This window comes from Amborella trichopoda, chromosome 2 (genome assembly GCF_054954075.1).
Source record: "Amborella trichopoda isolate Santa Cruz 75 chromosome 2, AtrichopodaSantaCruz75HAP2 v2.0, whole genome shotgun sequence".
Classification (NCBI taxonomy): Eukaryota; Viridiplantae; Streptophyta; class Magnoliopsida; order Amborellales; family Amborellaceae; genus Amborella; species Amborella trichopoda.
In genome coordinates this window covers 30387143-30414830 of record NC_142337.1, presented here as the reverse complement: position 1 = coordinate 30414830, position 27688 = coordinate 30387143, and the positions used below count along the sequence as shown (strand labels likewise).

The window sequence follows — 27688 nt, the reverse complement described above, 5'->3', positions numbered from 1 at the left end:
ATTTCGTATGTAGGTCTGAATTGCTTCTTTTTCAATTATGCAACTGGCATGAAAGGTTGCCAACTCTCTCCATAGAGCGATGAACTTGTCAACTGGCTTACTAGGGTCTTTAGTCAAAGTGAGGAGCTTGATGGTTTCCACAGTTCTCTGGACTTCATACAAGAGTTGGTAAAACAACTGCTCCATTTATGGCCATGTGTGCACCGAGTTTAGAGGAAACTGAGCATACCACTGGAAGGTTGGCCCTTCGAGTGTCTCAACGAACTGACGGAGGAGGAGTCACCGGTCGGTCGTCATCGCTCGACAGGCCACTTGGAAGTGAGAAGTATGCTGGCACGGGGATGTAGTACCATTGAATAGGGGGAGCTTCCATTTTTGGTAGTTTGGGGGAAACGGCACCTTATCGATGTACGCGGGGTACGACTTTGGTAAAGCGGCACCTCTTGCATGCTTAGGACCTTGTTCTTGAGACTGTGGGTCACCATGGCATCTATATCAGCTTGCGAAACCATGCGGGAAGCAAAGTTGTCTTGGAAGACCGGTTGGGGACTTTGCTTAGGAACTGTTTCTTCACCAAACGCGGGATCGGTCTCATGGTGAGAAGAAGGGAACCTAGAGGTTTCTAGGCGATCCATCTTTTCGAGGATGGACTCCATCATTTCCTCGAACATGTTCATCCACTCTTCTTGGGCATCATTCGGCTCGTTGATCACCATGACACTGACCATTTCTTCTGGAGGGTCAGAGCCAAGTGGAGTAGTGGACTGCCGAGGACAGGTTGTTTGCAAGGGCTCAACATGCCCCGACTAGACTCGAGCCTTGTATGCCGATCGTGTGAGGACCGGTTCTTGACGGTCTTGGGACTGTGATTTCTTGATAGTAATCACTGAGCAATATTCTTGAACTTACTCAGGTTCTGACATCTGAAGAGGGAAAAAGGGATTATGAGGCAGGAGGTCATCAAAGGTGGTAACCTCAACGACCTCAAGGCCTCTTTGGCAAGGATTTGTAGGCCTCACTTTTGCTTGTTCTTGAGGCTGTGATGGACTTCACTCCAGGACCAAGCCTAAGATTTGGACTGCCCCATCTTTCTTGAGCAAGTTAGGGTTGTGTCCATTATTTGGAGCAGAGAATAGGGTCCAAGGACGCAAGGCAATCTGGGTTGCAGCATTAGAGGTTGGAGGCTTCTGCCTGACATCAGGTCTTTGCCTCGAATTACCTTGTGAGGCCTCCCTGCATGCCTGACTTAAGGCGGCTGAATCATGATGGTACTATAAGGGAAAACCTTGGAGTACCAAGTCTCGAGGTGCTTGCTTGGTGAAGGAAGAGTGATAGAAGAAAGAACTGGTTCATGACTCCGCCTGAGTAAAGATCGGGGAGGAACTCGCAAAGCTGGTGTGTGTGCACCTTTAGGGTTAGCTGTCCGGGTGACTTGGGGGTCCGCCCAGGCTCGATTAGCTAGCTCAACCTTAGGAGGTCGAGACCCATGAGCTTGTGTCTGTGAGGGACCGGGTGGGAGGGTATCGGTCACAGGGTAAAGATGTATGTGCTGAGGGGGAGGACAGAGCGGTCGACCCTCGTATGCTTGAGCTGACGCAGGACTGGCGCTGCCCTGAGCTATGGGATGCAGATGCATGGCGCGTTCGGGGTTAGGTTCAAGAAGGCCTTGCCTTGGAGGTGAGCTCAAGGAAGCATGAATGTTTCCCCGAGGTGTTGCTGGAGTTGTTGGACCACGAGCCTTTAGGTGTGAGCGAGAGGTAGAGACCGTAGGGTCTCTGCCTCGATGTGTCGAGCCTCTAAGTGTAGAGGTTCGGAGTGGTGAAGGAGTATGTGGGGTTGCCTTATGACGACCTTCAGAAGCGATGCAACCTAGTTGCCTCTTGCAAAAGTGATCGGGGTAGCCTTCTTGCATACCTCAGCAATGTGACCGGCAAGGGACTTGCCAGTAGCAAGGTGCGTGCTGTGTGCGGTAGCAGTTGTGCAACTAATGCGAGGGGCCTTAGTGGAGGGTCCACCAAGGTGAGGAAGCGAGGGCTCAAGGACCTTCAAATCCCTTCTCGCATCAGTTCAGGAAAGAACCTTGGAGCCAAACTGTGAGTCTTGACACAGAAGAAGTGTAGGAAAGGAAGCTTGAACAGTTCGCTTCCCCGAGATGGTCACCAGTGTGGGGATGAGAAAATCCCCAACTTGGATAAATAGGTTGAACAAACTAGATGCCATAGAATGTAGTGCAGAAAATAAATGGTGATACTCATCAAGCAAGAGCGAACCAACGAAGGGGCAATAAGTCCCCAGTGGAGTTGCCAAGCTGGTTAGGTGCCTCGATCTCGCCTCCCCGGATCTAGGTAATCGGGTGACAAGTGTCACGAGTTTAGAAGACCAAGGACTTGAGATCACTCTCTCAGGAACCTCGTTAATAGAACAAGGGCAGGTGTCCAACTAGTGAGAGAGGAATTTTGGATGTGAAGTGGGGACCAACCTCACTTGGGTCCGTGACTTACTCGGGCTGACTCGAGTGGATGCCCTCTTAGATCACGACAGAAAGCCTCCCAACTGCTTAAGCTAGTTAGGAATCACCTCCCTTGACATGCAATCTCCTTGTTTTCTGCACAACACTATCTTGGTTAACTTGTACGATAAGTGAGCCGAAGGAGACACCCTTGTCTTAGGGCAATGCACACTCATATGGAAAAAAAGATGAGAAATTAGGGCAAAGAAGTGGAATGTTTGAATAAAGGTTGAAAAGAGAAGAGAACTTGATGAAGGCACGAGACTAACATCATAGCTGGATAGTGACCGACTCAGAGTGGTAGCAAGATGAGCATGGTACTCAAAACCAGCATGATGGCAATAATACTCAAACTGAGGTGGATATGACCGTCCTAATCTTGTGTGGCAGTAAGACGCCCATGGTACTCAAGATCAGCACGACAATAATACTACTCGACAACCAGACCGCTATGGCAGTGTTGGATTAAGTCAACCCTCAACCAACTAAGGAGAGAAGAGAATGAGAATAAGGCGCGAGGCGGTGAAGAGATGGGTTCCCGACGGCACTAAGCATCGCCACCCACAACCTTGGGGTAGCAGTGTCATGGCCCTTGGATGGCGCTAGACACTGCTACACACGGTTGGAGGGCGAGCAATGAACTACAGGTGGCACTAGGCATCGTCGTTAGTAACACGAGAAGGTAACACGCCCCATCACAGGCAGCAATAGCCTCTTGTGAAGCGAGGGGTGATAGCCCCTTGTGAAGCATGCGGTGATAGCCCATTGTCAAGCATGCGGCGATAGTTCCTTCTGAGGCACAAGGCGATAGGCATGGGACCCAAAAGAAACCTACCAATGACGATGGGCACTGAGTGCATGAAGGAGGCCTGCGGAAGGCGATGGGCACCGAGCGTGAGAAGGAAGCTCACGGAAGACGATAGGCACCGAGTGCGCGAAGGAAGCTCGTTGATGGTGATAGGAACCGAGCGCACAAAGGAAGCTCATGGACGGCGATAGGCATCGCCATCTACGATAGGCATCGCCATTTGCGATAGATGCCCAACAAGGGAAGACCTCTGTGGGTGGTAATAAGCTTTGCCGTCTGTGCTCCTCACTGAGAATTCAAGAACACATCTGCGGACGGCGATGAGCAGCGCCATCAGCAAACCTCGCTGAGAAATATAGATGAATGAAAAGGAGGGGAAAAACGTTCGTGCATGGTGCTGCCATCGCCATGCGTAACCTGTGATGCCACTGGAGCGGGAAAAAGAAAAGAAAGAGGCATGCACGACATTGGCACTGCCGTGCAGGGCCTCAGAGGGAGGCTCTGACGAAGAAGAAAGAGAAGAAGAGAGAGAAGAAGAAAGAGAAGACAAAAAGAAAAGAAAAGAAAATAAGAGAGAAAAAGATTTACCTAGAGCCTAGAGGTACCGTTTCAAAATTTTCTCTCTCCTTCCTCTCCCTCTCCAAACGTGACCCAACAATAAGAAGCAAGAGAAAAGTTTCTAAGCAAAGTTCTCTTTGGCGAAGGGTCTGCGTACAATGGTAGTACGTGTTATACATAGAGTTGTGCCCAAACGTGAGTGGATTGATCAAAATTAAAACTAATTACCAGAAATTAAAATTTAATTAAATTAAAAATTATTAGAAAATAGGGTGCAAAATGACTGATTTACCACTTCCTAACAATTTTTGGAATTCCAGAACAGTCCCTGTGCTGCCCTAGAATGTGCGTGATCATGGATGATCCGGGGTTGTTCTGATGCCAGTTTGATCGAAAGATAATTGTTCACTTGTAGGGATTGGCATGGCGATCGATTTGATAACAACTTCAAGCCACAGATCGTGTTTTTAGGCCACGATCATGCGACTTGAAATTTGGATGAATCTTGAAACTTCAGATCGATATTGTGCTCATTCCTTGATGTTTTTCTGTTATTTCTTCATTGGATCACACTGAGCATGTCATCATGATCGCATGGCAACAAACGTAGCTCGATTTTGTGTCTAGAGGAGGATTTTAAAACTTTGGAGTTTTTGCCGGAATCTTGGATTCCGGTGCCAGAATTTTAAGTCCCTTCTTCAGCTTCATGTGAGGAATCCGATCGTTCATCATGTATGGGATTCGAACTAAAGATTGTCTTGGACCTTACACACGTGATGAAACTTGTTTTACATCGATCGGGTTCTTGAGAGCCGTGATTTGACCGCTCGAGCGAGGCACAACGCTGCTGATTTATCTGCAACTTTCTTCACATATCAACAACTTCTCTCTAGTGTTTCTTCTCCATCAGGCGTCGTCATCAGACATACCACATATCAAAATGCTCGTCTTGACAAGATGAACATGCTTACAAAATTTGAGCATGATCCGACTCAAGATGGGTGAGATATGAGCATTGCAAGTCACTGTTCGTGACTGTTCCTTTAATGGAGCTTAGTTGCAGGGTGGCCGCACGGGAATAGTGTGTGGCTCCTCATATTTTGATCTTTTATCTATAACTTCTTCTTGGAACGTCCGTTTAAAATGAAATTTGACCCCTGGGGGTTCTCAATTGTGTCGAATCCAATGAAAGTGGTCCAATAGCAATTTGAGACACCGAAAATATAGTTCTAGTTATAGGGTCCGTTTCAGGGTGGGTTGATTCTGCTGAAATTGTTTCTTTGTCTACACTACTTTAGACATGTTGGATTGTGACGAAACTTAGCAGGAGGCCTTTTGAAGTGCTTATGAAGAATTTGACTAGTTTTGGGGCCATTTTGAAATAGTCGAAATTTCCACTGTTTGTTAGGATTTATAGACCAGCTTCTCCCTTTTATTCCGCATCGGGGACCCATGATGATGAAAACTGTCTTCTAACAATAGCACCTGAGAACCTTGAGGAGACATCACTTTGAATTTCAGTGGAGGGTGTTGGTCTTGCATGACAGTCATCCGCATTTTGGGAGCATCCTTGGCTTATCGGCGTGAGACTCTTGTTTTTGGTGAGTTCTTATAAATGAACTCTTTAGCATGGAATCCTTGTTAGCCGCCTTGTTGATTTTTATGACTTTGGGTACTTTTCAAGGATGGACCCATGATGTTGGAATTTTCTTAAGCTCTTTGTGGTTCCAATAGCATGGTACTGACTCGTAAACTACTAGGCTTTCCTTGTCTAGATTGCTGGCTAAAGCTGCCTGTGAAGGCGAGCGCTGCATCAACTTGCTTATTGGTTCAGATGCCCTTCCGGGTTTTCACCTGAACAGAGAGGGAAGTGGCACTGTAGAGTAGTATTCACCAACTTATTTTTTATTGGGCTCTTTTACCCTTGACATCTTGGTCACGTTTGCCTTTCTTTCCATTTTTAATCATGGTTCTATTGTGGGTTTTCACCATGCCCAGCTTTTTCTTTACAAAATGGTCTTACTCATGGTTTCATGACCATGCCCGTTTGTCATTTTTACTCACGACGCCCTTTCGGGTTTTTACCGTACCCGTTTCTCTTTCATTTTCTTTGAGAACTTTTACCCATGGTTTCATGACCATGTCTTCTCATTTTTATTTTCTACTATATATATATAAATAAATGGCAATGAATTGGTGGTGTTTGAATGATGATAAAAATGAACGGTGGTTTGCAAGTTAAAGATGGGAAATTGGGGTGGTTTGACCCACTGGTATAGGGGTGAGCTTTTGTGGGAAATGAATGGGATGGCAATGGAAGGTGAGACTCACTGGGGAATGGCATGAGTTTTTTATGAGGGATGAAAGGTTGATGGTGGAATATGTGATTCACTGGGGTAATGATTTGGGAGAGGGTGCTGCTTGCCTGAGGTTGGAACAAGTGTTTGGGTGATGAGGGTAATTTATTGGGGGATGGCGAATTTCACGCATGATGATGGGGATGATGAGGTGACAATGGTTTGATGGTGGATATGGAGGCGAAAGATGGGTTTGGGGTGGTTTGACCCATCAGGTAATTGAGAGTGGTGAGCAATGTGACTCACTGGGGATGATGAGCATGGATGTGCGTGATGAAGGGAATAATGAGGGTGAGGATGGTGTGACTCATTGGGGTTGGTGAGTCACGGTGGCACGTGTACATGGATGAGGTCACGGGGACGTGACTTGACCCACTGGGGGAAAAGCATGCGCATCTAGGGTAGCACATGGTAAGGGAGGGCTTAACTCGATCCATTGGGGAAGGAGGTATGCACACACGGAGGGGGCATGCACGAAGAGGGTGAGGCTCTAGGCTCGGTGCATTAGGCCTTGGCTTGGTGCGAGAGGCTAGGCCTGGCACGAGGGTGAACGAGGGTAACAACCCGGGTTCGAGCTCGGGGCAAAGAATGGATTGGCCCAGCTCATAGAGAAGGAGGCATGCGAGGGTGCACACGGAAGCTAGTGGGGCAGCACGCGTGCGTGACACACATGACAGGAATGCATGTGGTGGCTGGGTGGGAGAGACGCGCGTGTGATGCGCACAAGAGAGGAGTGCGTGTAGCGGCTGCGCAGGGAGACGCGCACGAGAGAGGAGCACGTGAGACGGCTGCATAGGGGAGACGAGCCTTCGGGCTTGTCTCGGGCTCTTGGCCCGGCTTGGCCCAGTTCGGGATGAAGGATTGTGCAGCCGGCGGCTGCTAAGGGGCCTCAAGCTCGGGCTCGGGCTCACAGCCCAGCCCAGCTTGTCTATGTGACAACGGGGTGGGCAAGCGGCTGCTGCGTAGGGGCCTCGGGCTCAGGCTCGAGCTCACAGCCCGCTTGTCCCATCTGCGTGACAAAGGGGTGCGTAAGGAGCGGCTGCGATGGGACCTTGGGCTCGGGCACACGGCCCAACCCGACCCGTCTGCTTGCCTAAGAGGGAAAGAAAGATAAAATAGTCTGTTGGGCCCTATTTGTGCTCAAAGACTCGAAATTGAAGCTCATTTTGGACGGAAAGGTGACCCTCCCTGACCGGCAATTGTTTTTGCACGTTCTGACACCGATTTCGCACAATTCCGACACCGTTTGACCCCTTTTGACCGTTTTGCCCTTGACCCATTTTTGTTTTAACAAAGGGGTCTAAGGTCAGTTGGGTCTTTTTGCTTTTTGTTTTCGTAAAACATCCATTTTCTTTCCTGCTAATGACCCAAAAAGCATCATAGATGTGGGCGGAATATGGACTTTGTGAGGGAGAAAAATGGAAAGGGAAAAGGTAACTTTATGAGGTGGGGTATAAAAAGGCTTGAGGGCCCATCATTTGCGTCGTTGGTCTCATTTGAAAGAATTTAGAGCGGGAAATCGTGAGGGAGAATTTGGGGAGGAAGCCAAGCTGGGTGGAGCGCAGGTGGTCATGGAGGGGCATGGAGCGCAGGTGGTCAAGGTACCTCGCACATACATTTTCTTCATGCTGATGGCCGAGATATATGGCACCCGAGAGTTTGGTGAGTATCCTTTCGTTCTTCATGCTTTCTTTTCCATGCTTTTTTTTACTGCTTATCTTAGCATAATTAAATGCCATTTGTTAGCACTTAAAAGAGTCTTTTTGTGCATTCTTGCATTGTTATGCATCTTTATGTATTTTGGATACTTAATTAGCACTTGCACATTTAAAATGCCTTTTGAGCCTTTAAAATGATTTTTTGGGATTTTAAGTACCTTGTGAACATTTTGGGCACTTTCTTTTAAGCATCTTAAGTGCCTTTTGAGCCTTTTTAGCATTTAAAGAATTTTTTAGTGCTTTTTAAGCACTTTTGATGCATTTTAGGCATTTTTTATGCTTTTCTAAGCATTTTGCATGGATTTTACCTTATTGGAAGGGTGATCTGCCGGGGTTCGTCTGGTTTGGGTGCGTCCCACAGTTCAGTTCCTTGGGCATCCTCTGGGGCGTCTTGACTCCTTTGGGCTCGTTTTTTGTCAAAAGTCTAGTTCATAGGGGAGATGCTGCCGAATTTTTGCTAGGCCCTTATCTTCTTTTATTTTGACTCTTCTTTGAATTCTTGCGTAATTTTCCCAAACCAGGCGAGCTGGTTTGGTAAAAAGTCTTCCCAAACCGTCGGTAAAAAATCTTCCCAAACCAGGCGAGCTGGGGATTGCCACCTTTACTGGTGCTTGTTTAGTAAGAGGGGAGCTCGTATTGTCACACCCCAAGTTTTTATATCATTAAAGTACTTGAGATGAGATAGTCAATCTTAAAGAACTAAACCAATTTAAGATTTTCACCATATATTGTATCAAAAGAAATTTTTATTATTCAGGAACTTTCAAAATTGTATTTTACAACTTATGAGGATCTTTACATACATACAACTTTGATAGACAAAAGTTGGAAAGGCTAATCTATCCATAACTATAAACTTCTTCAAAGCTACTCCAGCTATACACTCGGACAAGGAGACTGTAATTACTCTGAAAACTTTCACAATACCTTGATGTGTTTGGCTATTCAGTAAGTGACCATCATTATCCTTAAAAAAATCATGATTGGAAAGTGTAAATATTTTCTAAAAGAATGCATAACATGAAGAAGAACAAACATGGAGAAAATATTCAAATTCAGAAACACATAATTTAGCATAATTCAGAAGATTTGAATGTATACTCAACCAGTATATATATAATTCCTTTAACAGAAATACTGAGTTTAACATAATACAAAGGACTTCACAAAATACCCTACTAGTGTCCCAAGTAGGTCATCTATATACCCCACCAGCATCCTGGATGGGTCCAATCATATCTCACCGATGTACCGGATGAGTCCACTTAAACACATGATTCATAACAAGATCAACAATAGTCTAACATTTTTGCAATTAAGTATCAACTAGAATCAAATAAACATTCACAAAAACATAAGTCCTGGAGTAGAAGCACTAACCTCAGGTCCTAGATCTCGGTCCAAGGTTAGAACTTCTACTATCCCACAAGAAGAAGCACCACCATCGGGTAAATCCGTTAGGTAGTATCTCACACACGTACACAGTCCCAACACGCTTTGGGGCTTTTGATAGGCACTGACCTTGCAAGACACGGCCCTCTCATTGCCATAATGGCGAGAGAGCGTTACACTACCAAAGGAGTCCCAATGAGTAGAGCCTAACACATAATCTTCGGAGTACGACCTCCCAAACGCAATCCACTCCTAACTCTCATCCTATCATATAAAGTCAGGATAAGTCACAGCTGCCGGTGCAAATATCTCATCAGATCATAATAGACGCATGTTTCCATGTGCTCATATCTTATCACAAGTATATTGCCATGCACACATATCTTATCAGAAGCATGTTGCCATGCACACATATCTTACCAGAAGCATGTTGTCATACACACATATTTTATCAAAAACATCCTGCTATGCACACATATCTTATCAGAAGCATGTTGCGATGCACACATATCTTATCAGAGGCATGTTGTCATTATTACAGCTAAATACAAAATTAGGTAAAATTTACAATTTTGGCATATTATAATTAAAGCAGAAATATTTTTGAGAAGTCACTTACTTGAGCAATCCTTTCAGTAAGTGACTTCATTGTCAAGTAAGTGACTTCATTTACCGGGTGATGGCCTTATCGCTGCCAGACAGTACGACATGCCTGGTTGACAGAGAGTCCTAGCCCCCTTGTTTATACTGATCCTGTAAAGGGCCTTCTATGAGAGAGAGAAAGCATAATGAGAAAGAGACCTTTTAAATTATTACACCTCATGTAAGAGATGTCTTATAGCCTTTAATGAGAGAGTATTGGATTGCCACCTCATGTTCCATATACATAAGCAGGGAATATTGAATTGCCAACGTAGGTGGTTGTACCCACCTTTTAAGGTTCAAACGTTTGTAAAAGCTGGTGGACCTAAGGTCCACACTAGCAAAATAGACCAACACAACTTTTAAGTGGTTTTGAGACACTTTATCTTCAACAAAAAGCTAACTATACTGCATATTTTAAATAACAAGACCTCCTTCCAAACATATCAGGAAAGCTAAAAAGAATGGTCCATACGGTGTATTCTTGACACAATGAACTATCACTCAAATCTATTTCTTTATATAGGTATTTTGTTTTATTTTTATATTATTATTATTATTATTTTTATTACTATTACTATTATGATTACTTTTACTATACTATTACTATTACTATTACTATTACTATTATTATTACTATTATTATTATTATTATTTTTCCGTTTCAAAAAATATTGGGATGTCACATTCTCCCCCCTTATAGAAATTTAGTCCTCTAAATTTTTCGTAACTGATTGTTGAAAAAGAAGGGGCATTTTTTATTTTTTTTTTGGATCTCATCTTCTCGTTCGTAGGTGGATTCTTCCCTCGAATGGTATTGCCACAATACACATACTAGAGGAATCTCCTTTTTACGTACCATCTACAACCTCCTATCCAATATCTGAATTGGTTGCTTAATGAAGGTTAGGTCCCCTCTAATCGGTATAGGCTCATATTTATGAACATAGGGTAAGTCGGGCTTATACTTTTGCAATAAAGATATATGGAAGACATTATGGATGTTAGCCAACTCGGATGGTAAGGAAAGTCTATATGTCACGCTTTTGACCTTCTCCGGGATTTTAAGGTGTTTGATGCCCTTTGTTGGTGACACAAACACCTTAAAATCTATATGTCACGCTTTTCCCTTCCTTGCCGAACCTCATGATGCCCTTTGTTGGTCACACTTTTAGGAAGATTCGATCACCCATCGCGAATTCCAGGTCTCTCCTTCGATTACAGGTGTAACTCTTCTATCGACTTGGGGTTGTCTTACGCCTTTTTCGAATCAATGCTATCTTATTGGAGGTCACTTGGATGATTTTCTACCCCAAAATCCTTCTCTCACCAATCTCATCGCAACTGATGGGTGACTTGCATTTCTTTCTATATGGAGCTTCATATGGTGCCATCTGAATACTAGCATGAAAATTGTTATTATAGGAAATTCAATCAAGGGTAAATGATCATCCAGTTTCCTTTAAAGTTCGTGAAACAGACCCATAACATATCTTTCATGGTACAAATGGTTCTCTCCGATCGTCCATCAGCCTGGGGGTAAAAGGCTGTGCTGATGGTGAGTCTCATCTCTAGGAATGATTGCAGCCTAATCTAAAATCTCAAGGTAAAACGAGTGTTCGTGTTTGACACAATACCGACCAGAACTCCATACAGCCTCACTATCTATTTGATGTAGAACTGAACCAGTCGGTCCAAAGTATAGGTCGTGCAGATCGGTAAGAAGTGGGTAGTTTTGTCAGCCGATTGGTTAGATGCCTCGATCTCACCCTTCGAGTCGGGATGATTTGATGGCATGGTTTCAGGTTCGAGATGGACCCGGGACTAGAGACCGCTCTCTCGGAAACCACATAAGGATGACGCAGGCAGAAATACTAACCTGTGAGAGAGGAATTGAGTCGTGAGGTGAGACTTACCTCACATACGTCCGTGACACGCTCAGGCTAACTCATATGGGTGCCCTCTTAGATCACATTGAATGCCCCTTTAGCCTATGGCCGGTTCAAAATCATCTCCCTGGGCTTATTTCTTCTAACCTGTGACTACACACACACATTAGAGTACAGACAAATGGGTTTGAGGACCCACCTTGTCATAGGGTGAGCGCACATGTGCGTGTGTACTCAAAGAAAAATGGAAAATAATATGATGGAGTCCACGTCAATTCGACAGACTTATGACGTCTCCTTGACTAGGGACTCTTAGTACATATCTTATAGTAAAGAAAGAAAGAAAAGGGGTGAGATAGAGAGAGTGAAAGAGAAGAAAAGAAGAAAGAAAGAAGAATTTGAAGACCAATATGCTTTTCACCTAGTAGTCTAAAGAAAAGAAAGGGAAAGAAATTGAAGGCTGGTCTGTTCACTCAGCACTCCAAAGGTAATGTATATTTTGGAAAAGAAGGAGAAAAGGAAGAAAAAGAATGAAGGCTAATATGTCTTTCAATTAGTCCTCCAGAGAAAATTTTTATTTTAAAGAGAAAAGAGAGACGAAGCCTGGTTTGGCTTTCACTTAAAGCTTCGGAGATAAAATGTATTTTTGAGAAGAGAGAAAGAGGAACAAAGGTTGGTTTGTTTTTCACCTAGATCCTTCAAAGATGGAGAAAAAGAAGTATTTTCTTTAGAGAGAGGAAGAAGAAAAGAGATGAGAGAAGGTGAAAGTGAGAGAAGAAGTTTGACTGGACGGTTAGATTGTCACAGTGGCAAGACCCACACAGCGGCTAGTCTGGCGCAGCAGATAGACGGGCATGGTAACTAGACCTGCAAGATTGTTAGCCTGCTCCACGACGAGACTGGCACGGGGACTGGTCTGGTGCAGCGACTGGTCTCACACGACAGTTAGATGGGCACAGTAACTAGACCGGCACGACGGTGACAAACTAGCATGACAGCACAAGATGTAGCCTGCCCTCTGGTCAAACAACCAAAGGAGGGAGAAAAGAGAAAGGATAAAGAGATCGTTCTTGGTAGTATGCACTGTCGTGCAAGAAAGAAGAAAAAATAGAGAAAGAAGTGCCACGCCCAGCAGTGTGTGCTTCCGTGCAAGACAAGAAGGGGGAGGGAAGAAAGGTCACGCTTGGTGGTGATCACTGCTGTGTGAGACAGAGAGAAGAAAGAACAGAGAGAGGGTCGCTCTCGACAATGTTCACTACCGTGTGAGATAAAGAAAAGAGGGAAGGAAGAGAAGGTTGCGCTCAACATTGTTCACTACCGCATACGACAGAAAAGCGGAAAAAGAGAGAGAAGGTCGCTATGCCGTGCATGACAGAAGAGAGAGAAGGTCGTGCTCAACAGTGTTCACTGCCATGCATGATAGGAGAAAGAAAGAAGAGAGAGAAGGTAGTGCTCGACAGTGTTCACTGTCGTGCATGATAGAAGAAAGAAATAAGAGAGAGAAAGAGAAGAAGAGAGATAAAGCAAAGAATAAGAGAGGAAAAGGAAAGAAGAAGAGAGAGAAAAAGAGAGAAAAAGTTGTGCTCGGTAGTGTTCACTGTCGTGCATGACATAACAGAGGAAGAAGAGAAACAAGGTCGCGCTCAATTAGTGCTGATAAAAGCCTTCCGACAGATGTCTTCTCAACATTTGACCAGGGCCTCCAAAGCTTCCAGAAGGCAGGCCTCTTTCAGCAGGGACCTCGTGGTTATTGAGGACGAAGAGCCCCTTATTTCTGAGAATGAACCACATCCCTTTCTTAAATCACCTGTCTCTTGAGAGGTGAGAGAGATCCACACATCTTCTGATCGAAGGGATCCCATCTTAGGTTCAGCCTTGGTGGTCACCTCCGTTTCAGGATAGGTTATTCATCTTCTTGTCTAGCGCACTCCGGGGGGGGGGGTGGCTTTGTTTTATCGTAGGCCATGATGCCTTTCCCTATACAATTCACCCAGCTTAATTGCCGTAATGTTTCTGCAGTCAACGGACGTGATCTTCTTAGAATCGCTTATCAACTCTTCAGCTGGGCTTCTCTCTTTGAATTGGTCGTGTTCCCTTTTCTAGCAAACAGGCTGATAGACAACCTCTTAGACTTCAATGTTCCTTGCACATACTTGTTTAAAACGAAAGTGACCGAAGTGGCTTGCCAGGCTAAGGAAATTATGCTTGTAGAAGAATTAGCGTCTATTGAGGAATATCCCCCCGTTAGGCCTTTACTTAGGCTCTTTCTTAGTCCTTTGACTGTCACGGATTCTGTGGCAGCACACTTGTGTAACCTTAGAACCAACTTGTTCATGAGCCAATTCGTTCACCTAGATTCTGAGATTTCAGAGGTTCCTACGATATTTCAAGATATCAAAAGTTTTGAAACTGAGGATGACATGGCAATTCTTGAACATAACATGGACGATTTGAAAGGCTTGCTTGTTGTGGACGGAGGTAGGAAAAGATCCATTTTCTCCTCAACTGGTACATCGAGAATACCCTCCCTTGGTCAGAAAGTTTTCCCTCCTTTAGACGACAGCCCTGAAGGATGGAATCAAGTGGTTACAAAAAGACCATTATGGGTTGAGAATTAGATGGATATTTTGACTTACGATTCCTTGTATACAAATTGTCAGTGATAGTAACAAAAATGCCTTCCTTCGCCCTTTTGTAACAGTCTGCAGAAATGGTTCTCTTTCTTTTTTATTCATTGTAAAGGAAAGAAGTTTGTAATGCCCTCTTGATTTGTAAATGAAACAATTATTTTTCCTTTTCTTTCTACTTCATTACCGTCTCTCTTTCATGGTTTGAGACGAAAAGGAATAGTCCATTCCTTGCTTCATCTTGTGATAGCTTTTTGTGGCTTCAATGATCTCGAATGGGAGAGCAGTTGCTACCTCACCCCTGAGTGTTTGATTGGATCGGTCTCATAGTTCATGGTTCTCATGATTTGATGAGCTTGCTCGTTGTAAATGCAACAGTTTGGGGGAGTTTTGGCTTTGACTTTAGGTACACTGCTTATGAGTTCATCATAAGTCATGGTCTCAAGAACAAACTCTTTTAAGTGCTTTGAAGCAATGTGCATAACCTTTAGCTGATTCTGAAGGCTACGCACCTCGCTTCTCAGCTCCACCATGTGGTCTTTCTCGTGAGAGCTAGAGGGTTGACTCTATCGGTTGTACATCTTCGATGACTCCAAAGAAGTGCAAGACCTTCTTTTAGCTGTCGGCTATCACCTTGTTCAAGGAGGAGCGAACTTGGAGCACCTCCCATGGCGGTTGGTGTGCCAGTTCCGCCTCTAGAAGAGCGATAAGGACATGCAGAACCTTTTGTTGGTCTGATGTGTAAGAGACCCTTGGTGCTGGAAGGTCCACCTCTAGGGCTTCCTCGGGCTCAGGGGCTACTTTTGACTCGTGATTTTGTTCTAGCGAATCATAAGTAGAAGGAGAAGCTTTACCTTTAGGAGAGGATATCATGACCTCGGAGAGGTGGCATGGTATACTTGGGTGGATGGGGGTCAAAGGGAGGATCTTGTCTTGTATTTCCTTTTCATTGAATATATCCATGATCATTTTCCCCAGGTCCTCAATGTTGTCATGAGACGAAGGTCCTGTCTCTCTCACAGACTTCCGCTCATCATCTTTTGACTTTTCTGGTGCTGGGAGGTCGGTGAAATAGTATTTGGCGTCGGCAGAGTGAGTCTCAGCTACAGGGAATGGTCTTTTGTCAGCATAGACCGTGTGTTGTCTTCCATCTTGGTTGTACTTGAATCATTAGTGAAGCGTGGAAGGAACCACCCCCTGATTGTGAATCTAAGGGCGACCAAGCAGGACGTTGTAAGAGGTATCAGTGTCACTTAGAGGGTCACCGATCTTGAGGAGAAGACACACCGCGCCAGTTGGCTTTTCTCCTGATTAGTTTAACCCTTACATGGTGATGTGGGTAGGAGATAGATCGTCAGACCCTAATCCTAGTCGGGTGAGAATCCTTCTTGGAATCAGGTTAACAGTTGACCCTCCGTCCAGCATAATCCGATTGAGAGGGTAGGCGTGCAGTTCACCATTCACGAAGAGGGGGCGATTATGGAATTTGCCTTCCAACTGAAGGTCATCTTAGGAAAAGGAGATCACTAGGCACCCTCTTAGAATGGCTGGGTCGACCTCAATAGATTCCACCTCAGTCTTGTACACCTCTGGGTTAGAAAGAGCTTAGACCAGAGCCATACGATAGTCTCTAGACAACAGGAGGGCATCATAGCTACTTAAAAGGGCTGAAAGCTTTCTCCAGTTCCCAATTACATCGTATTTTACTTTACCTTCATTTGTCTTATGTGTTCCTAATCCAGTCACTGGTGTAGGTTATAGGGTAGGCTTAGGATTAGGGTTTGGTTGAGTTCTGGTTTGCGACACTGACTGACTTTGTTCTGCCGGTGTGATTTGGGTTGATGGGATAGTAATAGGAATTTGTCTTAAGATATAGAGGTTTGAAGTTTGGGCTTACGAAAGAGTGAAGGATCAGGAAACTTGAGGACCTTGAGCTTTTGAGCTGTGGCTTATAGCCTCTTTCCCGATCTTAGACCCATTTTCCCCGTGTTGGCTGATACTTCCAAGATTTGCACCATGTGGGAGTCTTCTTTATAGGAGGGGCTTGAGGATGACTCGGTCTTGGATCGGGTTGATAGGGTGTCAACGGCTGTCGAGAATCCTGCCGCTTGTGCGAGCATTTCTCTAAGGCGCTCTTGCTACGGCATGGTGAGGCTGGTGTCTTCGAGCTCTCTGTTTAGAGAGTCGAAGTTTGAGCACCGTTGAGCTGCACCTGTAGAAGAAATAGAGGAGGGGGTAGGAGAAGAAGGGTTAGAACATTCCGGACAACTTTTTACGTCATCGCCGGAATTGGATACTTGCAGGGGGTATTTAAGATCATGCCTCGACTTTGACCGTTGTAGGGTGCTTTTAACGTCGTCACCCATTTTGGCCAACTCTTGAGATATTGATGACTCTGGGTCGTCTGCTTATTTGGACAATAAGATGAGGCAAGCTGCGCCTGGGATGAAGTCCCTTAAGGTTGGCAGCAGATGATGGGGCCTAAGGAATTCTTCCTCAATTGGTGGCTGAGGAGGTTGATTCCTTCAGCGAGTTGACTTAGGTGTTCACCGTCTCCTTTGGGATCCCTGAGGGGGTGTTTGGATCGCCCTGTTAGGTTGGTGAGTAGCCCTAGCTTAGTAGACTACCTCACATTTAAGGGATTTGAGTCTACTTCATCCATGGTAGACTTCCTAGCGCTGAGAGCTCGAGGGCTCTGAGGGATCCAGTACATGCTTGTGAGGGGCTTATAGCGTGGTTTCCTCTTGGATGGGAGCGAGGTCCCAGACGTGTTCTGGGAAAACTGCACAAATGATGATGCCTTGTTGGACTTTCTCCGTGACTTGTTGGACTTTCTCCGTGACTATGGCCTCGAACCCAAAGAAGTCTTTGAGTACGTGGTCTCACACTTGATGGTATGGGCACCACAGTTTTTCCTTGCCCCGGGCAAGATGCTTAGGCTGTCTGGCAGACTTGGGGGTGACGAGACCCTAGTGGAGCATTGCTTCGAAGAGGGCTTAGAGAGGGTCTTGCTCGGTGTTTCACTGGGCTTACGTTGGGAGGTCTTGTTCTATAGGAATGAGAGGAAAGTAAGGGCGTCTTGTCGGGTCACCTTGAACTTCCTAGCACTGCTGCATCTTCTCGGCCAAGAGCTTATGGAAGCCAGTGCACTCACTGATGTCATCGCCTCGTATCGGGTGGTATGCGCACCAGAGGTTCTCAGTCCCTGGAGCCAGGACTTTAGGCTGCCTTGTCGGCTTTAGAGCAGCGATTCCTTCTTCAAGCATCATGGATTAAAATGAATGAAGAATAGCGGGTGCCCCATCATCTTTCTGAATCGTGACTATGTGAGATGCCTCAGCTGCCTCGAATGCCTTTTTCAACTCTTCGAGCTTTATCTAACCCTTGTTGATAAGGGCTTCGATAGTGTCGTTGAGCTTATAACAGTTGTGAGTGGGGTGGCTTACTCTCCTGTGATAGGCGTAGTACCTCTCATTTGCCTCCTACTCCGATGGCTCTATAGTGGTGACCTATAGCAGCTAGATTATGTTCTGTGATAACAGAAGTTGGAGCACTGCAGGGGTCCACTCTATGTCAATGGGATAAACCTTATTTTGATGCTAGGTCCAGTAGTCATTCCGTTTACTTTTTTTAAGAGGCAGGACCATGTTGTAAGACTGCTGCTTGCTCCCCACCTGAGGCGTCTTTGCCTTGGAGTGGTCGAGAGTCTAAGGAGCCATCCCTTTAGTGTTAGTTATGGTGATGGCCGTGCTGATTACTACCTTTTGATTGCCCTGACTACTGGAGTGGGAGTTTGAGGCGGAGGGTTTCTAGCGAGAGCTACCGTGCTTAAACAATCCCTCAATATGAATTTTCTTAAAGATGAGTTCTGACATGGACAGTGGATTGGATTCCTCGACATGTAGGGCGATCTCGGGAAGCATGTTCCATATGCAGGTCTGGACTGCTTCCTTCTCAGTCATGGGGGTAGCATGGAAGGTTGTCATCTCTCTCCATCGGGTGATGAACTTGTCAATCGGCTCACCAGGTTCTTGCATCAGAATGAGGAGCTCGATGGTCTCCACATTCCTTTCAACTTCGTAGAAGCGTTGGTAGAACAACTCCTCCAATTCTTGCCAAGTACGCATCGAGTTTGGAGGCAACCGAGCATACCACTGAAAAGCTGATCCTTCGAGAGTCTCAACGAATTGGGAGAGGGGAAGTCATCCATCAGTTACCTTCTCCTGACAGGCTACTTGGAAGTGGGCAGTATGCTGATAAGGAGACGTACTACCATTGAACAGGGAGAGTTTACCTTTTTGGTTGTTTGGGGGAAACAACACCTGGTCGATGTACGAAGGATATGGCTTTTGCTACAATGGCGTCTCCTGTATGCCTAAGACCTGTTCTTGAGACTATGGACCACCATAGTATTCATGTCAGTTTGGGAGACCCCGTGAGAAGGAGAGCTATTTTGAGAGACCAACGAGAGAGTGTGCTCGGGAGCTGTGTCCTCACCAGTAGGGAAGTTCGATGAAGAATGCGCTCCATCTTTCCGAGGATGGCTTGCATCATTTCCTCGAACCTGTTGATCTGTTCCTCTTGAACGTGGATCGGGTCATTGATAACCATGACACTGACCGTTTCCTATAGGGAGTTAAAGTCAGGTGATGCGACAGACTGCAGAGGTTGGCGAGTCATGTGTGGCAAGTCAGTCTGGAGGGGCTCAACTTGCCTTGACTTGACCCGGGCTTTGTATGCCGATCTTGTGAGGACCAGTTCTTGACGGTCTTGAGACCATTGCTTTTGGGTGGTGATCACTGAATAATACTCTTGGACTTGCTCAGGATCCAAAATTTGTAGAGGGAAAAAAGGATTACAAGGTAGGAGGTCGTCAGAGGTGGTGAGCTCAACTGCCTTGGAGTATTCCCTGATCCGGATCTGTAGGCCTCTTTTCTATGTCATCCTGAGGCAGCTGTGGACCTCATTCTAGAACAGAGCCTGGGACTTGGGTTGCCCCATTTTCTTCGAAGAGGCGAGGGCCATGTTTATGAGCTGGAGCAGGGAGTGGGGCCCAAGAATGGAGGGCAGCTTGGGTTCTTGTCTTGGAGGTTGGAGGCCTCTGTTCGAAATCAAGCCGTTGCCCCAAAGTCCTTTGTGAGGCCAGGGTGCTCGGCTGACCAAGGGCTGGCTCAAGATGGTACTCTTAGGGAAGACCATTGAGTATCAAGGCTCGAGGTGCTTCCCTGACGACGAGAGAGCGACAGAGGGAAGAGGGGCCTGCTCGTGACTCCGCCTGAGTCTTGCTCCGAGACGGATCTGCAAAGATGGTGTGTGTGTGCACCTTTAAGGTTAGTCGTTCGACTGACTTGAGGATCCACCCGAGCTCGGTCAATGAGTTCAGCCTGAGGAGGCCAAGACCCACGAGCTTGTGTTTGTGGGGGACAAGGTGGGAACTTGTCCAAGGACTAGATTTCTTTGACCCAATATGCATGCAAATTGAGCAGGTAGAAGATTGGAGAGAGCCCACCACTAGTTTCCTAAACATGGCAGGCTCTCGAAAAATCATGCCAAACACAACAACGTATGTCGAAAGTCTACTAAGTATAACCTCTTTGAAGGACGGGCTCTCTCCAGACATTCATTTGATGGTATTCTTCTTAGATGTGTGGACGTGCAAGAGGCAAATAAGGCGTTAAAAGAAGTACACTCCGACATTTGTTGACTACACGAGTCCGGTCCTAAGCTCTATGAACGGACACACGATTGGGGTATTATTGGCCTTCCACGATTGCTGATTCCTTAAACTATGCTAAAAGTGCCCGGTATGCCAAATACATTCAAGCCTTGTTCATCAACCTCCAGAGCCTGGCCCTTTTCACAATGGGGTATGGACATTGTAGGACTCATTGACCCTCCTTCGGCAATGGGTCACGTCTTTGTTCTAGCTGCAACAGATTATTTCTCCAAGTGGACCGAAGTGGTCCCCCTTATGCAAGTCCTTCGGACAACAGTGGTCAACTTCATTCGACATCACATCATATATCGGTTCGGAGTGCCTGACCGAATTATATCAGACGATGGCCCTCAATTTAGAGGTCATCATATTGATCGCTTGGTCAACCAATTTGGTTTTGAGTGGAAGTACTCGACTATGTACCACCCTCGGGCGAACGGATTAGCATAGGCCCTCAATAAGACTTTGTGCAACGTTTAAGGAAGCCAGTATAAAAAACAAAGAAGAACTGGCATGAGAAACTTCCTGAAGCACTATGGGGTTATCGTACTACTACACGAAATGGTACTGATTCCACTCCTTATTCTTTGGTCTATGGGGCGAAGCACTTTTACATCTCGAAATTCAAATCCCTTCATTGCGTGTCGCTATACATCAAGGATTAACCGAAGATGAGAGAGTCAAACTTCGATATCAAGAATTGGATGCACTCGATGAAAAGAGGCTAGAGGCTCAGCAGAACCTCGAACTCAACCAAGGAAGAATGAAGAGGGCTTTTGATAAGTCTGTCAACGTCCGCTCATTCGCCCATGGTGATCTAGTTCTAGTCGTCAAGAGGCCTATTGTTATGCTTGACCTGTGTAAAGGGAAATTTGAACCAAATGGGAGGGTCCCTTTATAGTAAAAAAGGTCTCACCAAATGGAGGCTACATACTGGCACATCCTAATGGAGAGGAGGCGATGCCCCCAATCAACGGGCGATATCTAACGAAGTGTTATCCGTGATGCATATTCAAGAAAAGAGACTCAATGCAAAGCAAGTAAGATAGTCTGAACAAAATCTAACTCTTTTTATTATAGTAAAAACGAATTATAAGATACAAGCCAAAAAGACCATTATTAGGGAGATTACAATTCTCTTATATCGGAGGAAAAGAAAACAGTTGACACCAAAAGGTGTTGCTTTTGCATCTGAGGATAAGAGGACAGTTACAAACCAAAACCTGTAGCGTTGCTCTTGCATCTGAGGATAAGAGACGGTGACAAGCCAAAAGAAATGCCTTCCTCATGAAGAAGCAAACCAACCAAAGAAATGCTCTCCTCATGAAGAAGAAGCAAAACCACTTCGAGAAGTTAGCTTCAATTCATCTGACAAGCGCCACCAAAGAGGATGGTTACAAGCTAAAAGATGAGGCCAATCATTTCTGAGTCGGCAGAATACGATCCAAGAGAGGCTATTCCAAGCCAGTTTCATTACTGGGGGGCGTTCTTCGTGATCTAAGAGGGTGCCCATGCGAGTCAGCTCAAGTAAGTCCCGAACCCACCTTTAAATTCCTCTCCCACCGGTTAGTAACACCTGCCCCCTTTTTCGAATGAGGTTCCCAAGAGAGAGATCTCAAAAATTTCCCGGTTCTTCCCTTGAAACCCAAGACACGTGCTGCCCGATCGTCTAGATTCGAAGAGCGAGATCGAGGCATCTAACCACACACGTGGTGATAAACTTGAAAATGCAATCGAAGCAAGATTTCTAAGGACACAGCCGGTGCTAGGTCATTTAGAACACAACCAGTGTTGTGTCATTGAGAACACATGCGGCGGCGGGTTATTGAGGACACAGCAGACATTGGGATGTTGAGAATACAATCGGCATTGAGTCATTGAGAACACAGTCGGAGCTGGGTCGTTGAGAACACAGCCGGCATTGGGTCGTTGAGAACACAGCCGATACTGGATCATTAAGAACACATCTAGCAATGGGTACGGGTTAATGTTTAGGCCTCCGGCCTAAGCCCAACCCGGTCCTGGTCTCTGTTTGCTTGAGTTTTCATGGGCGGTGGTAAACCTTTATTCGGGCCTCAGGTTTGAGCCCGACCCTATCTGGCCCATTGTCGTTTAGCCTTTTAGGACGTGACTGAAATTCCTGATTTGTGGGGGGCATTTCAAGGAAGCTTTGCCTATATAAAGGGTAAACCCCATTTTCACTGTTTTTCAACGAAGATAAAAACAGCAAGTTTCACAGTGAGAGAGAAAGAACAAACTTCAGCACAAATTTTTGACAAGCACGCAAGGTCTTTAGTGAAGTTTGCCGGAATTTGTAGGGAAGAAGGAGAGGACTCCTGGTAAAAGAGAGAATATTGCCAGAGGTACACAAGGAGCACAGGGATTTTTCGTGCCGGGGTTTGAAGTAGGGAAGCAATTTTTCGCTAGCCAAGGTTCTAGCCATGGTACAAGAGTTATTGAAAAGAGGAAAAGAGTCCAAGTCACTGTTGTCGATGAACTTCAGCTGGTTTTCCAATAGTTTTCAGTAGTGGGAAGGAGAAAAAGAGGCGTCACAGTCGGTTTCCAGCTAGGGTTGTGGAAGTTTTCGGTGGGAAACTGAGAGGTCACAGGGTACTGACCAATCTCTTGAAGGTGAACAGTCGCTAAGAGACGAAGGTTTGTCAAATAACTCGTGTGAGGACATGTGTCTGTCCATGTCACAATCGTCAGTTGTTAGGCGGCGCACCGGAGCTCAAGGTGACACATGTGCGATCTATGGCACGTGCGGGAGATTTGAACATGAGCGGTGATAGTCCTTCGAAAACATAGTCGGCACTACAGGTTGCTGAACATAGTCAGTATTAAGCATTGGCAGACAGTCAACGCTAGGCATTTAGAACACAGCCGGCACTAGGCATTGGCGAACACAACCGGTGCTAGGCATTGGCGAACATAGCCGGTGCTAGCCATTGACGAACATAGCCGGCGCTTGGCATTAGCGAACACAGCTAATGCTAAGCATCTGAGAACGCAGCCAGCAGTGGGTTTTGGCAAACAGAGCGGGCACTAGCCTGCGCACAAGAGTGAGTCCTTGAGCTTGATAAGATGGCCGAGCCTTCTCACCGGATCCCTAATGTGAAGAACCTTTCGAGGGGAGGAGAGGTCAGCACCGGTGAATTTACTGGTGAGAGTCTAGTGAGGGGCAAGCCCATTTGGCTCATTGATGCATTGTGCAGGCCAGAGTGGCCTCTTAACGTCACCTTTGTTACTGAGAGGGGCAAGCCCATTTGGCTCATTGATGCATTGTGCAGGCCAGAGTGGCCTCTTAACGTCACCTTTGTTACTGACCCCATTTGTTTTGAAGTCCGGGAGGATGATGAAGGAAATGTTCATATCGAAGAAGGAGTGGCCCTTCTTCATTGCATGCATAGGAATGTGGCGTCCAATGCCAATGTACCCACTTTGGGGAAGAGAATGGTGAAGACCAAAGGGATGATGTGGTCTTCTTCTGGTTTCCATGTGCAGGGGGAGCATCAATATTTACCTTCCTAGACAAATGAGGTGCTAGGGTCACACAGAAGCATTCCTGAGCATGTTTCTTTCCTAGCAGCAGTTCAATGCTCAGCTAGCTATTATGATCGATGCTCCAATATTGTTAAAGTATTGTTAGAGACACGGAGTCATGTTAGCAACACATGGTTCCTTGGGCACAGGGAGGCAGGAATATCCTTGTTGGATCTTCATTTCATTGGCGGCCTTCCGGTCATTGAGGCAATGTATGGCGAGTTTGTGCCTCAGAACTCGGTCATTTTTTGTAGTGCTCGGCTAGGGCTAGAGGAATCGCCTGCCAATCTTCAGAGAATTTTTTAGATATACCAATTGTTTCATTCTAAGTCTAGCAACAGTTGGGTAGCCTTCACCGAATGGGTGAAATTCTTTTGCAGGGATTACCCTAAAGATGGTCGAGCTACTTCAAGAAAGAAGGGGAAGGCAGTTGTAAAGGGGATGCTTTCCATCTATGAATCTGAGACAAGTGATGATTCCGTCTTCTTGGCCACTTAGCTTGCCTTATTCTCATGCAAATTCGTTTCCTGGAGGGGCAGATGACATCTGACCAGCACTCTCTATGTAGCTTGCGATATGGCAAGGGGACGTCAGTACGCTCTAGCTCAACCAGTCCTATGCAACATCTACCACGGACTGCGAGCCATTTCCAGGGGGAAAGCTTACAAAGGGAAAGAGGGGGCCAATGGCATTGTTGGGGGAGAAGCCTTTCCTAGAGATTTTAAGACTCTGTTCCCCATCCATTATGTGTATGGGTGGCTAGGGGAAGGAGTTGGACGGCGCTTTGACGAGTATCAAGGAGCTCATGTTCATGTTGAGTGTTAGAGGGGGTTTTGCCCTATCGAACCCTGAACTGTGCCAAATTGGAAGGTTACTTCCCTCATCGCTTCGCCCATCAGTATGGGCTAGATCACCGCTGCCCTTTCTTTGTGTTTTTCGAAAAGCGCCGCTGCAGAGTAAACACCGGGAAAAAGGAAGAGCTTGGGACTCTTTGAGAATGCTGGTTACCAGAGCATGTACGGACCATGGTCCACATGTTTGGAGGTGACAGAGATTAGTAAGTATGTGCTACCCCACTTTGATTAAAGGGTCCGGGTAACCGAGGGCTTTGCACGCTAATGGAGGCTTAGCAGCTCGGGGAACTGGAAAGTTGATCACCCCTGGAAAGGGGAAAACAACAATTGGTGTCAAGAGGTTAGAGAGAGGACGATTGTCAATGCTCCCACTCTTGGAGAGGTTTTCGACATTGGGTATCCATGAAATTGGCAGACTCTTGGGATCCCTCGAGGGATTGCGGCTGATGACCCTTCATCGCAATTTCTTGCCATGAAGAAAAAGACTGGGAGCATCTTTGATAAACTCAACTCTATCTTTGAATGGAAGGAGGGCCGAAAGATCCCAGGTCATGAGGAGAGTCCACTCCAGAACTTGAACTCACTGATCGAGAGTGGTCCTCACAGTAGACTTACTACAGGCCCTTCTCAAGGAAGGAGTTTTGAAGCGACTACTCCTCCTCTAGCAGGAGGAAAGCAAAGGAAACGCTCTACCCCTACTGGTACTCGTGCACCGGCTTAGGCTAGTAGACCTGCTCGGAAATGTAGGGGTGTCAAACTTCCTTTGATTTTGGAATTAGAAGGTAGCTCTTCCTCCTCTAATTCATTAGCTGCTCCTTCAATGTCACCTTCTGCACTTTCTCGATCATCTTCTGCTTCTCCTAAACTATTTTCTACTTCTTCAGAGACTGAAGTGGATGAATCTAGCCCCTACGAGCCGATTATTATCACTTTTTATCGAGAGGTGACTCTAGAACTTGGGGTGGTGTCTCCAGATCCAAGGGTTGTTCTTGAATAAGATCCGATTCCAATGGAGGTCAATGAGGTTAAAGGCCCTACAATCATTGCCCAAGGGGAGGAACCTAACACTAACATGGCCTCTGACCCTCAGGAAGTTACTGCCCCGATTGAGATAAGGGCTGCGGTAATGGATGATGAGGGGCTTACGCTTTTTGTTGTAGAAGTTTTGATTGTAGAGGATGCAAGTGGAAGAGGCCATGGCTGAGCCTGTAGCAGTAGTCTTAGAAGATAAAGGCCAAAGGGAAGAAGCAGCTCCTGAACTTGCCAATACTGACGTGACAGTTCAGGAGGGTGAGAAATAAGGGGGGAATACTAGCCTTGAACTTGTTGAGGCCATGGTCGAGGGTGAGAGACAATGGGAAGAGGTTTCTTTGGAGCATGCTGAGGCAGAACTGGTGGGCCCAACGAGCGAGGGTCAAGGTGACGAGGCTGGTATTGAGGAATCTAGGCAGGTGTAGGTAGGAGATGCCTCTAGATCTGAGATTCACAAAGCTCTGGACTTCACAATTGCCTCAGAAGAGCCAGTGAATCAGATAGCTATCACCACTACTTGCCTGGTCCTTGAAACCGAAGCCTCTTCAGCAATGGTAAACCTAATAGTATCATCCAGGCCCATTTTCAGCGGGGTTTCTGGTATAATTTCAGGAATGATTCGTGCAGGCCTTCTTGGTTTAAGGGAGCTTCCTCTCAATGAGCTGGGCTAGGCCTTGGCCAAACTCAGGGAACTTGCTGCTGCGACCATTGTTTTTTGGAGTGCGCCAGAAGTCCTTTCTCAGTTTGATGCTACTTTAAATGAGTTGGAGAGCTGGTGGTCGGGAAGACTGCATCATGAGGAAGAAACCATTAGGGTGGCTTCCTTGGAGGTATCAATCTCATGTCGTCGTGAGGGAATAGATTTCTGTGCTGAGAAAAAGGCCACTATGGTTGCTCGTCAGCTCGACCTCAAGATGGAGGGGAGAACTTGCTTCAATAGGATGAGTGGAATAAGGGAGGAAATGCGAAAATTACGAAAGGAATTCGATGATCTTCAGAAGGAGATGATTCAGAGAAGGGCTTTGGATATTTCTTTGGCTGAGGATCTATTAGAACTCACTTGCACCATCGAATCAGAAACCGCCTCCATGGAGCAGGACACTCAAATGGTGGGCGAGCTGAAGGAGCGTATCCAACATGCCGAGGCTTCTTTCGCCACATCAAGAGCAGAGATCAATATGATCATTGATCATTTTTAAGAGTGTCCTTTCTTTATTCGCACTTGTAAAAATTTTGAATTTATGAATGAAATGCTTGTTTTTCTTTTCTGGTTGATTTTACTGCATGATTTCATGCTGCTTTTACTTTGCTGCACCTCATATGCTCTTTTTGAGCTTGAACGCCTCATGAAATGTTTATTATCTCAAGGGGCTAATACCCTAGACCTTGTTTAGTCTTTTGGCGATTTGTTGTGGCTTCAATGACTTCGAATGGGGGAGCAATTGCTTCTTCTTCCCTTAACGTTTGATTGGCTAAGGGCTCATAATTCATTTTCCTCATCATTTGATGAGCTTTCTCACTATAAATACTTCAATCAGGAGGGGCTTTGGCCTCCATTTGAGTTGCATTCACTTCAAGCCCCGTTATAGCTCTTGATCTTAGGCACGAACTCCTTCAGATGTTTTGGAACGATACACATAACCTCCAATCTGGAGACTGCGAACTTCGCTTCTTAACTCTATTAGGGGATCATATCCCTGAGGGCAAGAAGGTTGTCCTTTAGCAAACTACTCTTCTCCCACCAAACTAGGGAAGTTCAAGACTTGTGGTTGACTATTGGACTGAATTTGCTCTACAGTGGGACGAGGAGCATCCTCTATGCTTACAGCAACCGGGTTTTGAAAAATCTTCTACGGTGGATGGAGCGTCGCTTTCGCTTTCAAGAGTGCAATAGGGACTTGCAGAACTTTTTGATGGTCTGGCGTATAGGTGACCTTTGGAGCCGGGAATTCTATCCCCATGACTTGCTCAATCTCAGAAGTGATCTCTAGTTCATCTTCTGGCAAAGGTGGCTTTAGACTGGAAGCAGAGGGGGAAGCTTCA

The 27688-nt window shown here is 45.9% G+C and overlaps 1 protein-coding gene across 2 annotated transcripts in view; it reads left to right on the top strand.

Annotated features, from left to right (window-relative positions):
• Nucleotides 1–7726: 7726 nt before the first annotated feature.
• The window catches only part of LOC110006567 (uncharacterized), a 31924-nt gene continuing 11962 nt past the window's right edge, over nucleotides 7727–27688 (top strand). Inside the window, exon 1 of one of the 2 annotated variants that reach the window (XR_016050380.1) lies at nucleotides 7727–7894. Coding sequence is in view for 1 of the 2 variants with exons in the window: in XM_020662433.2 (XP_020518092.1) it covers nucleotides 7877–7894 (18 nt within the window). In the remaining variant the exon portion in view is untranslated. The remainder of the gene's footprint in view (nucleotides 7895–27688) is intronic. The other variant, XM_020662433.2, reaches the window with a different exon arrangement.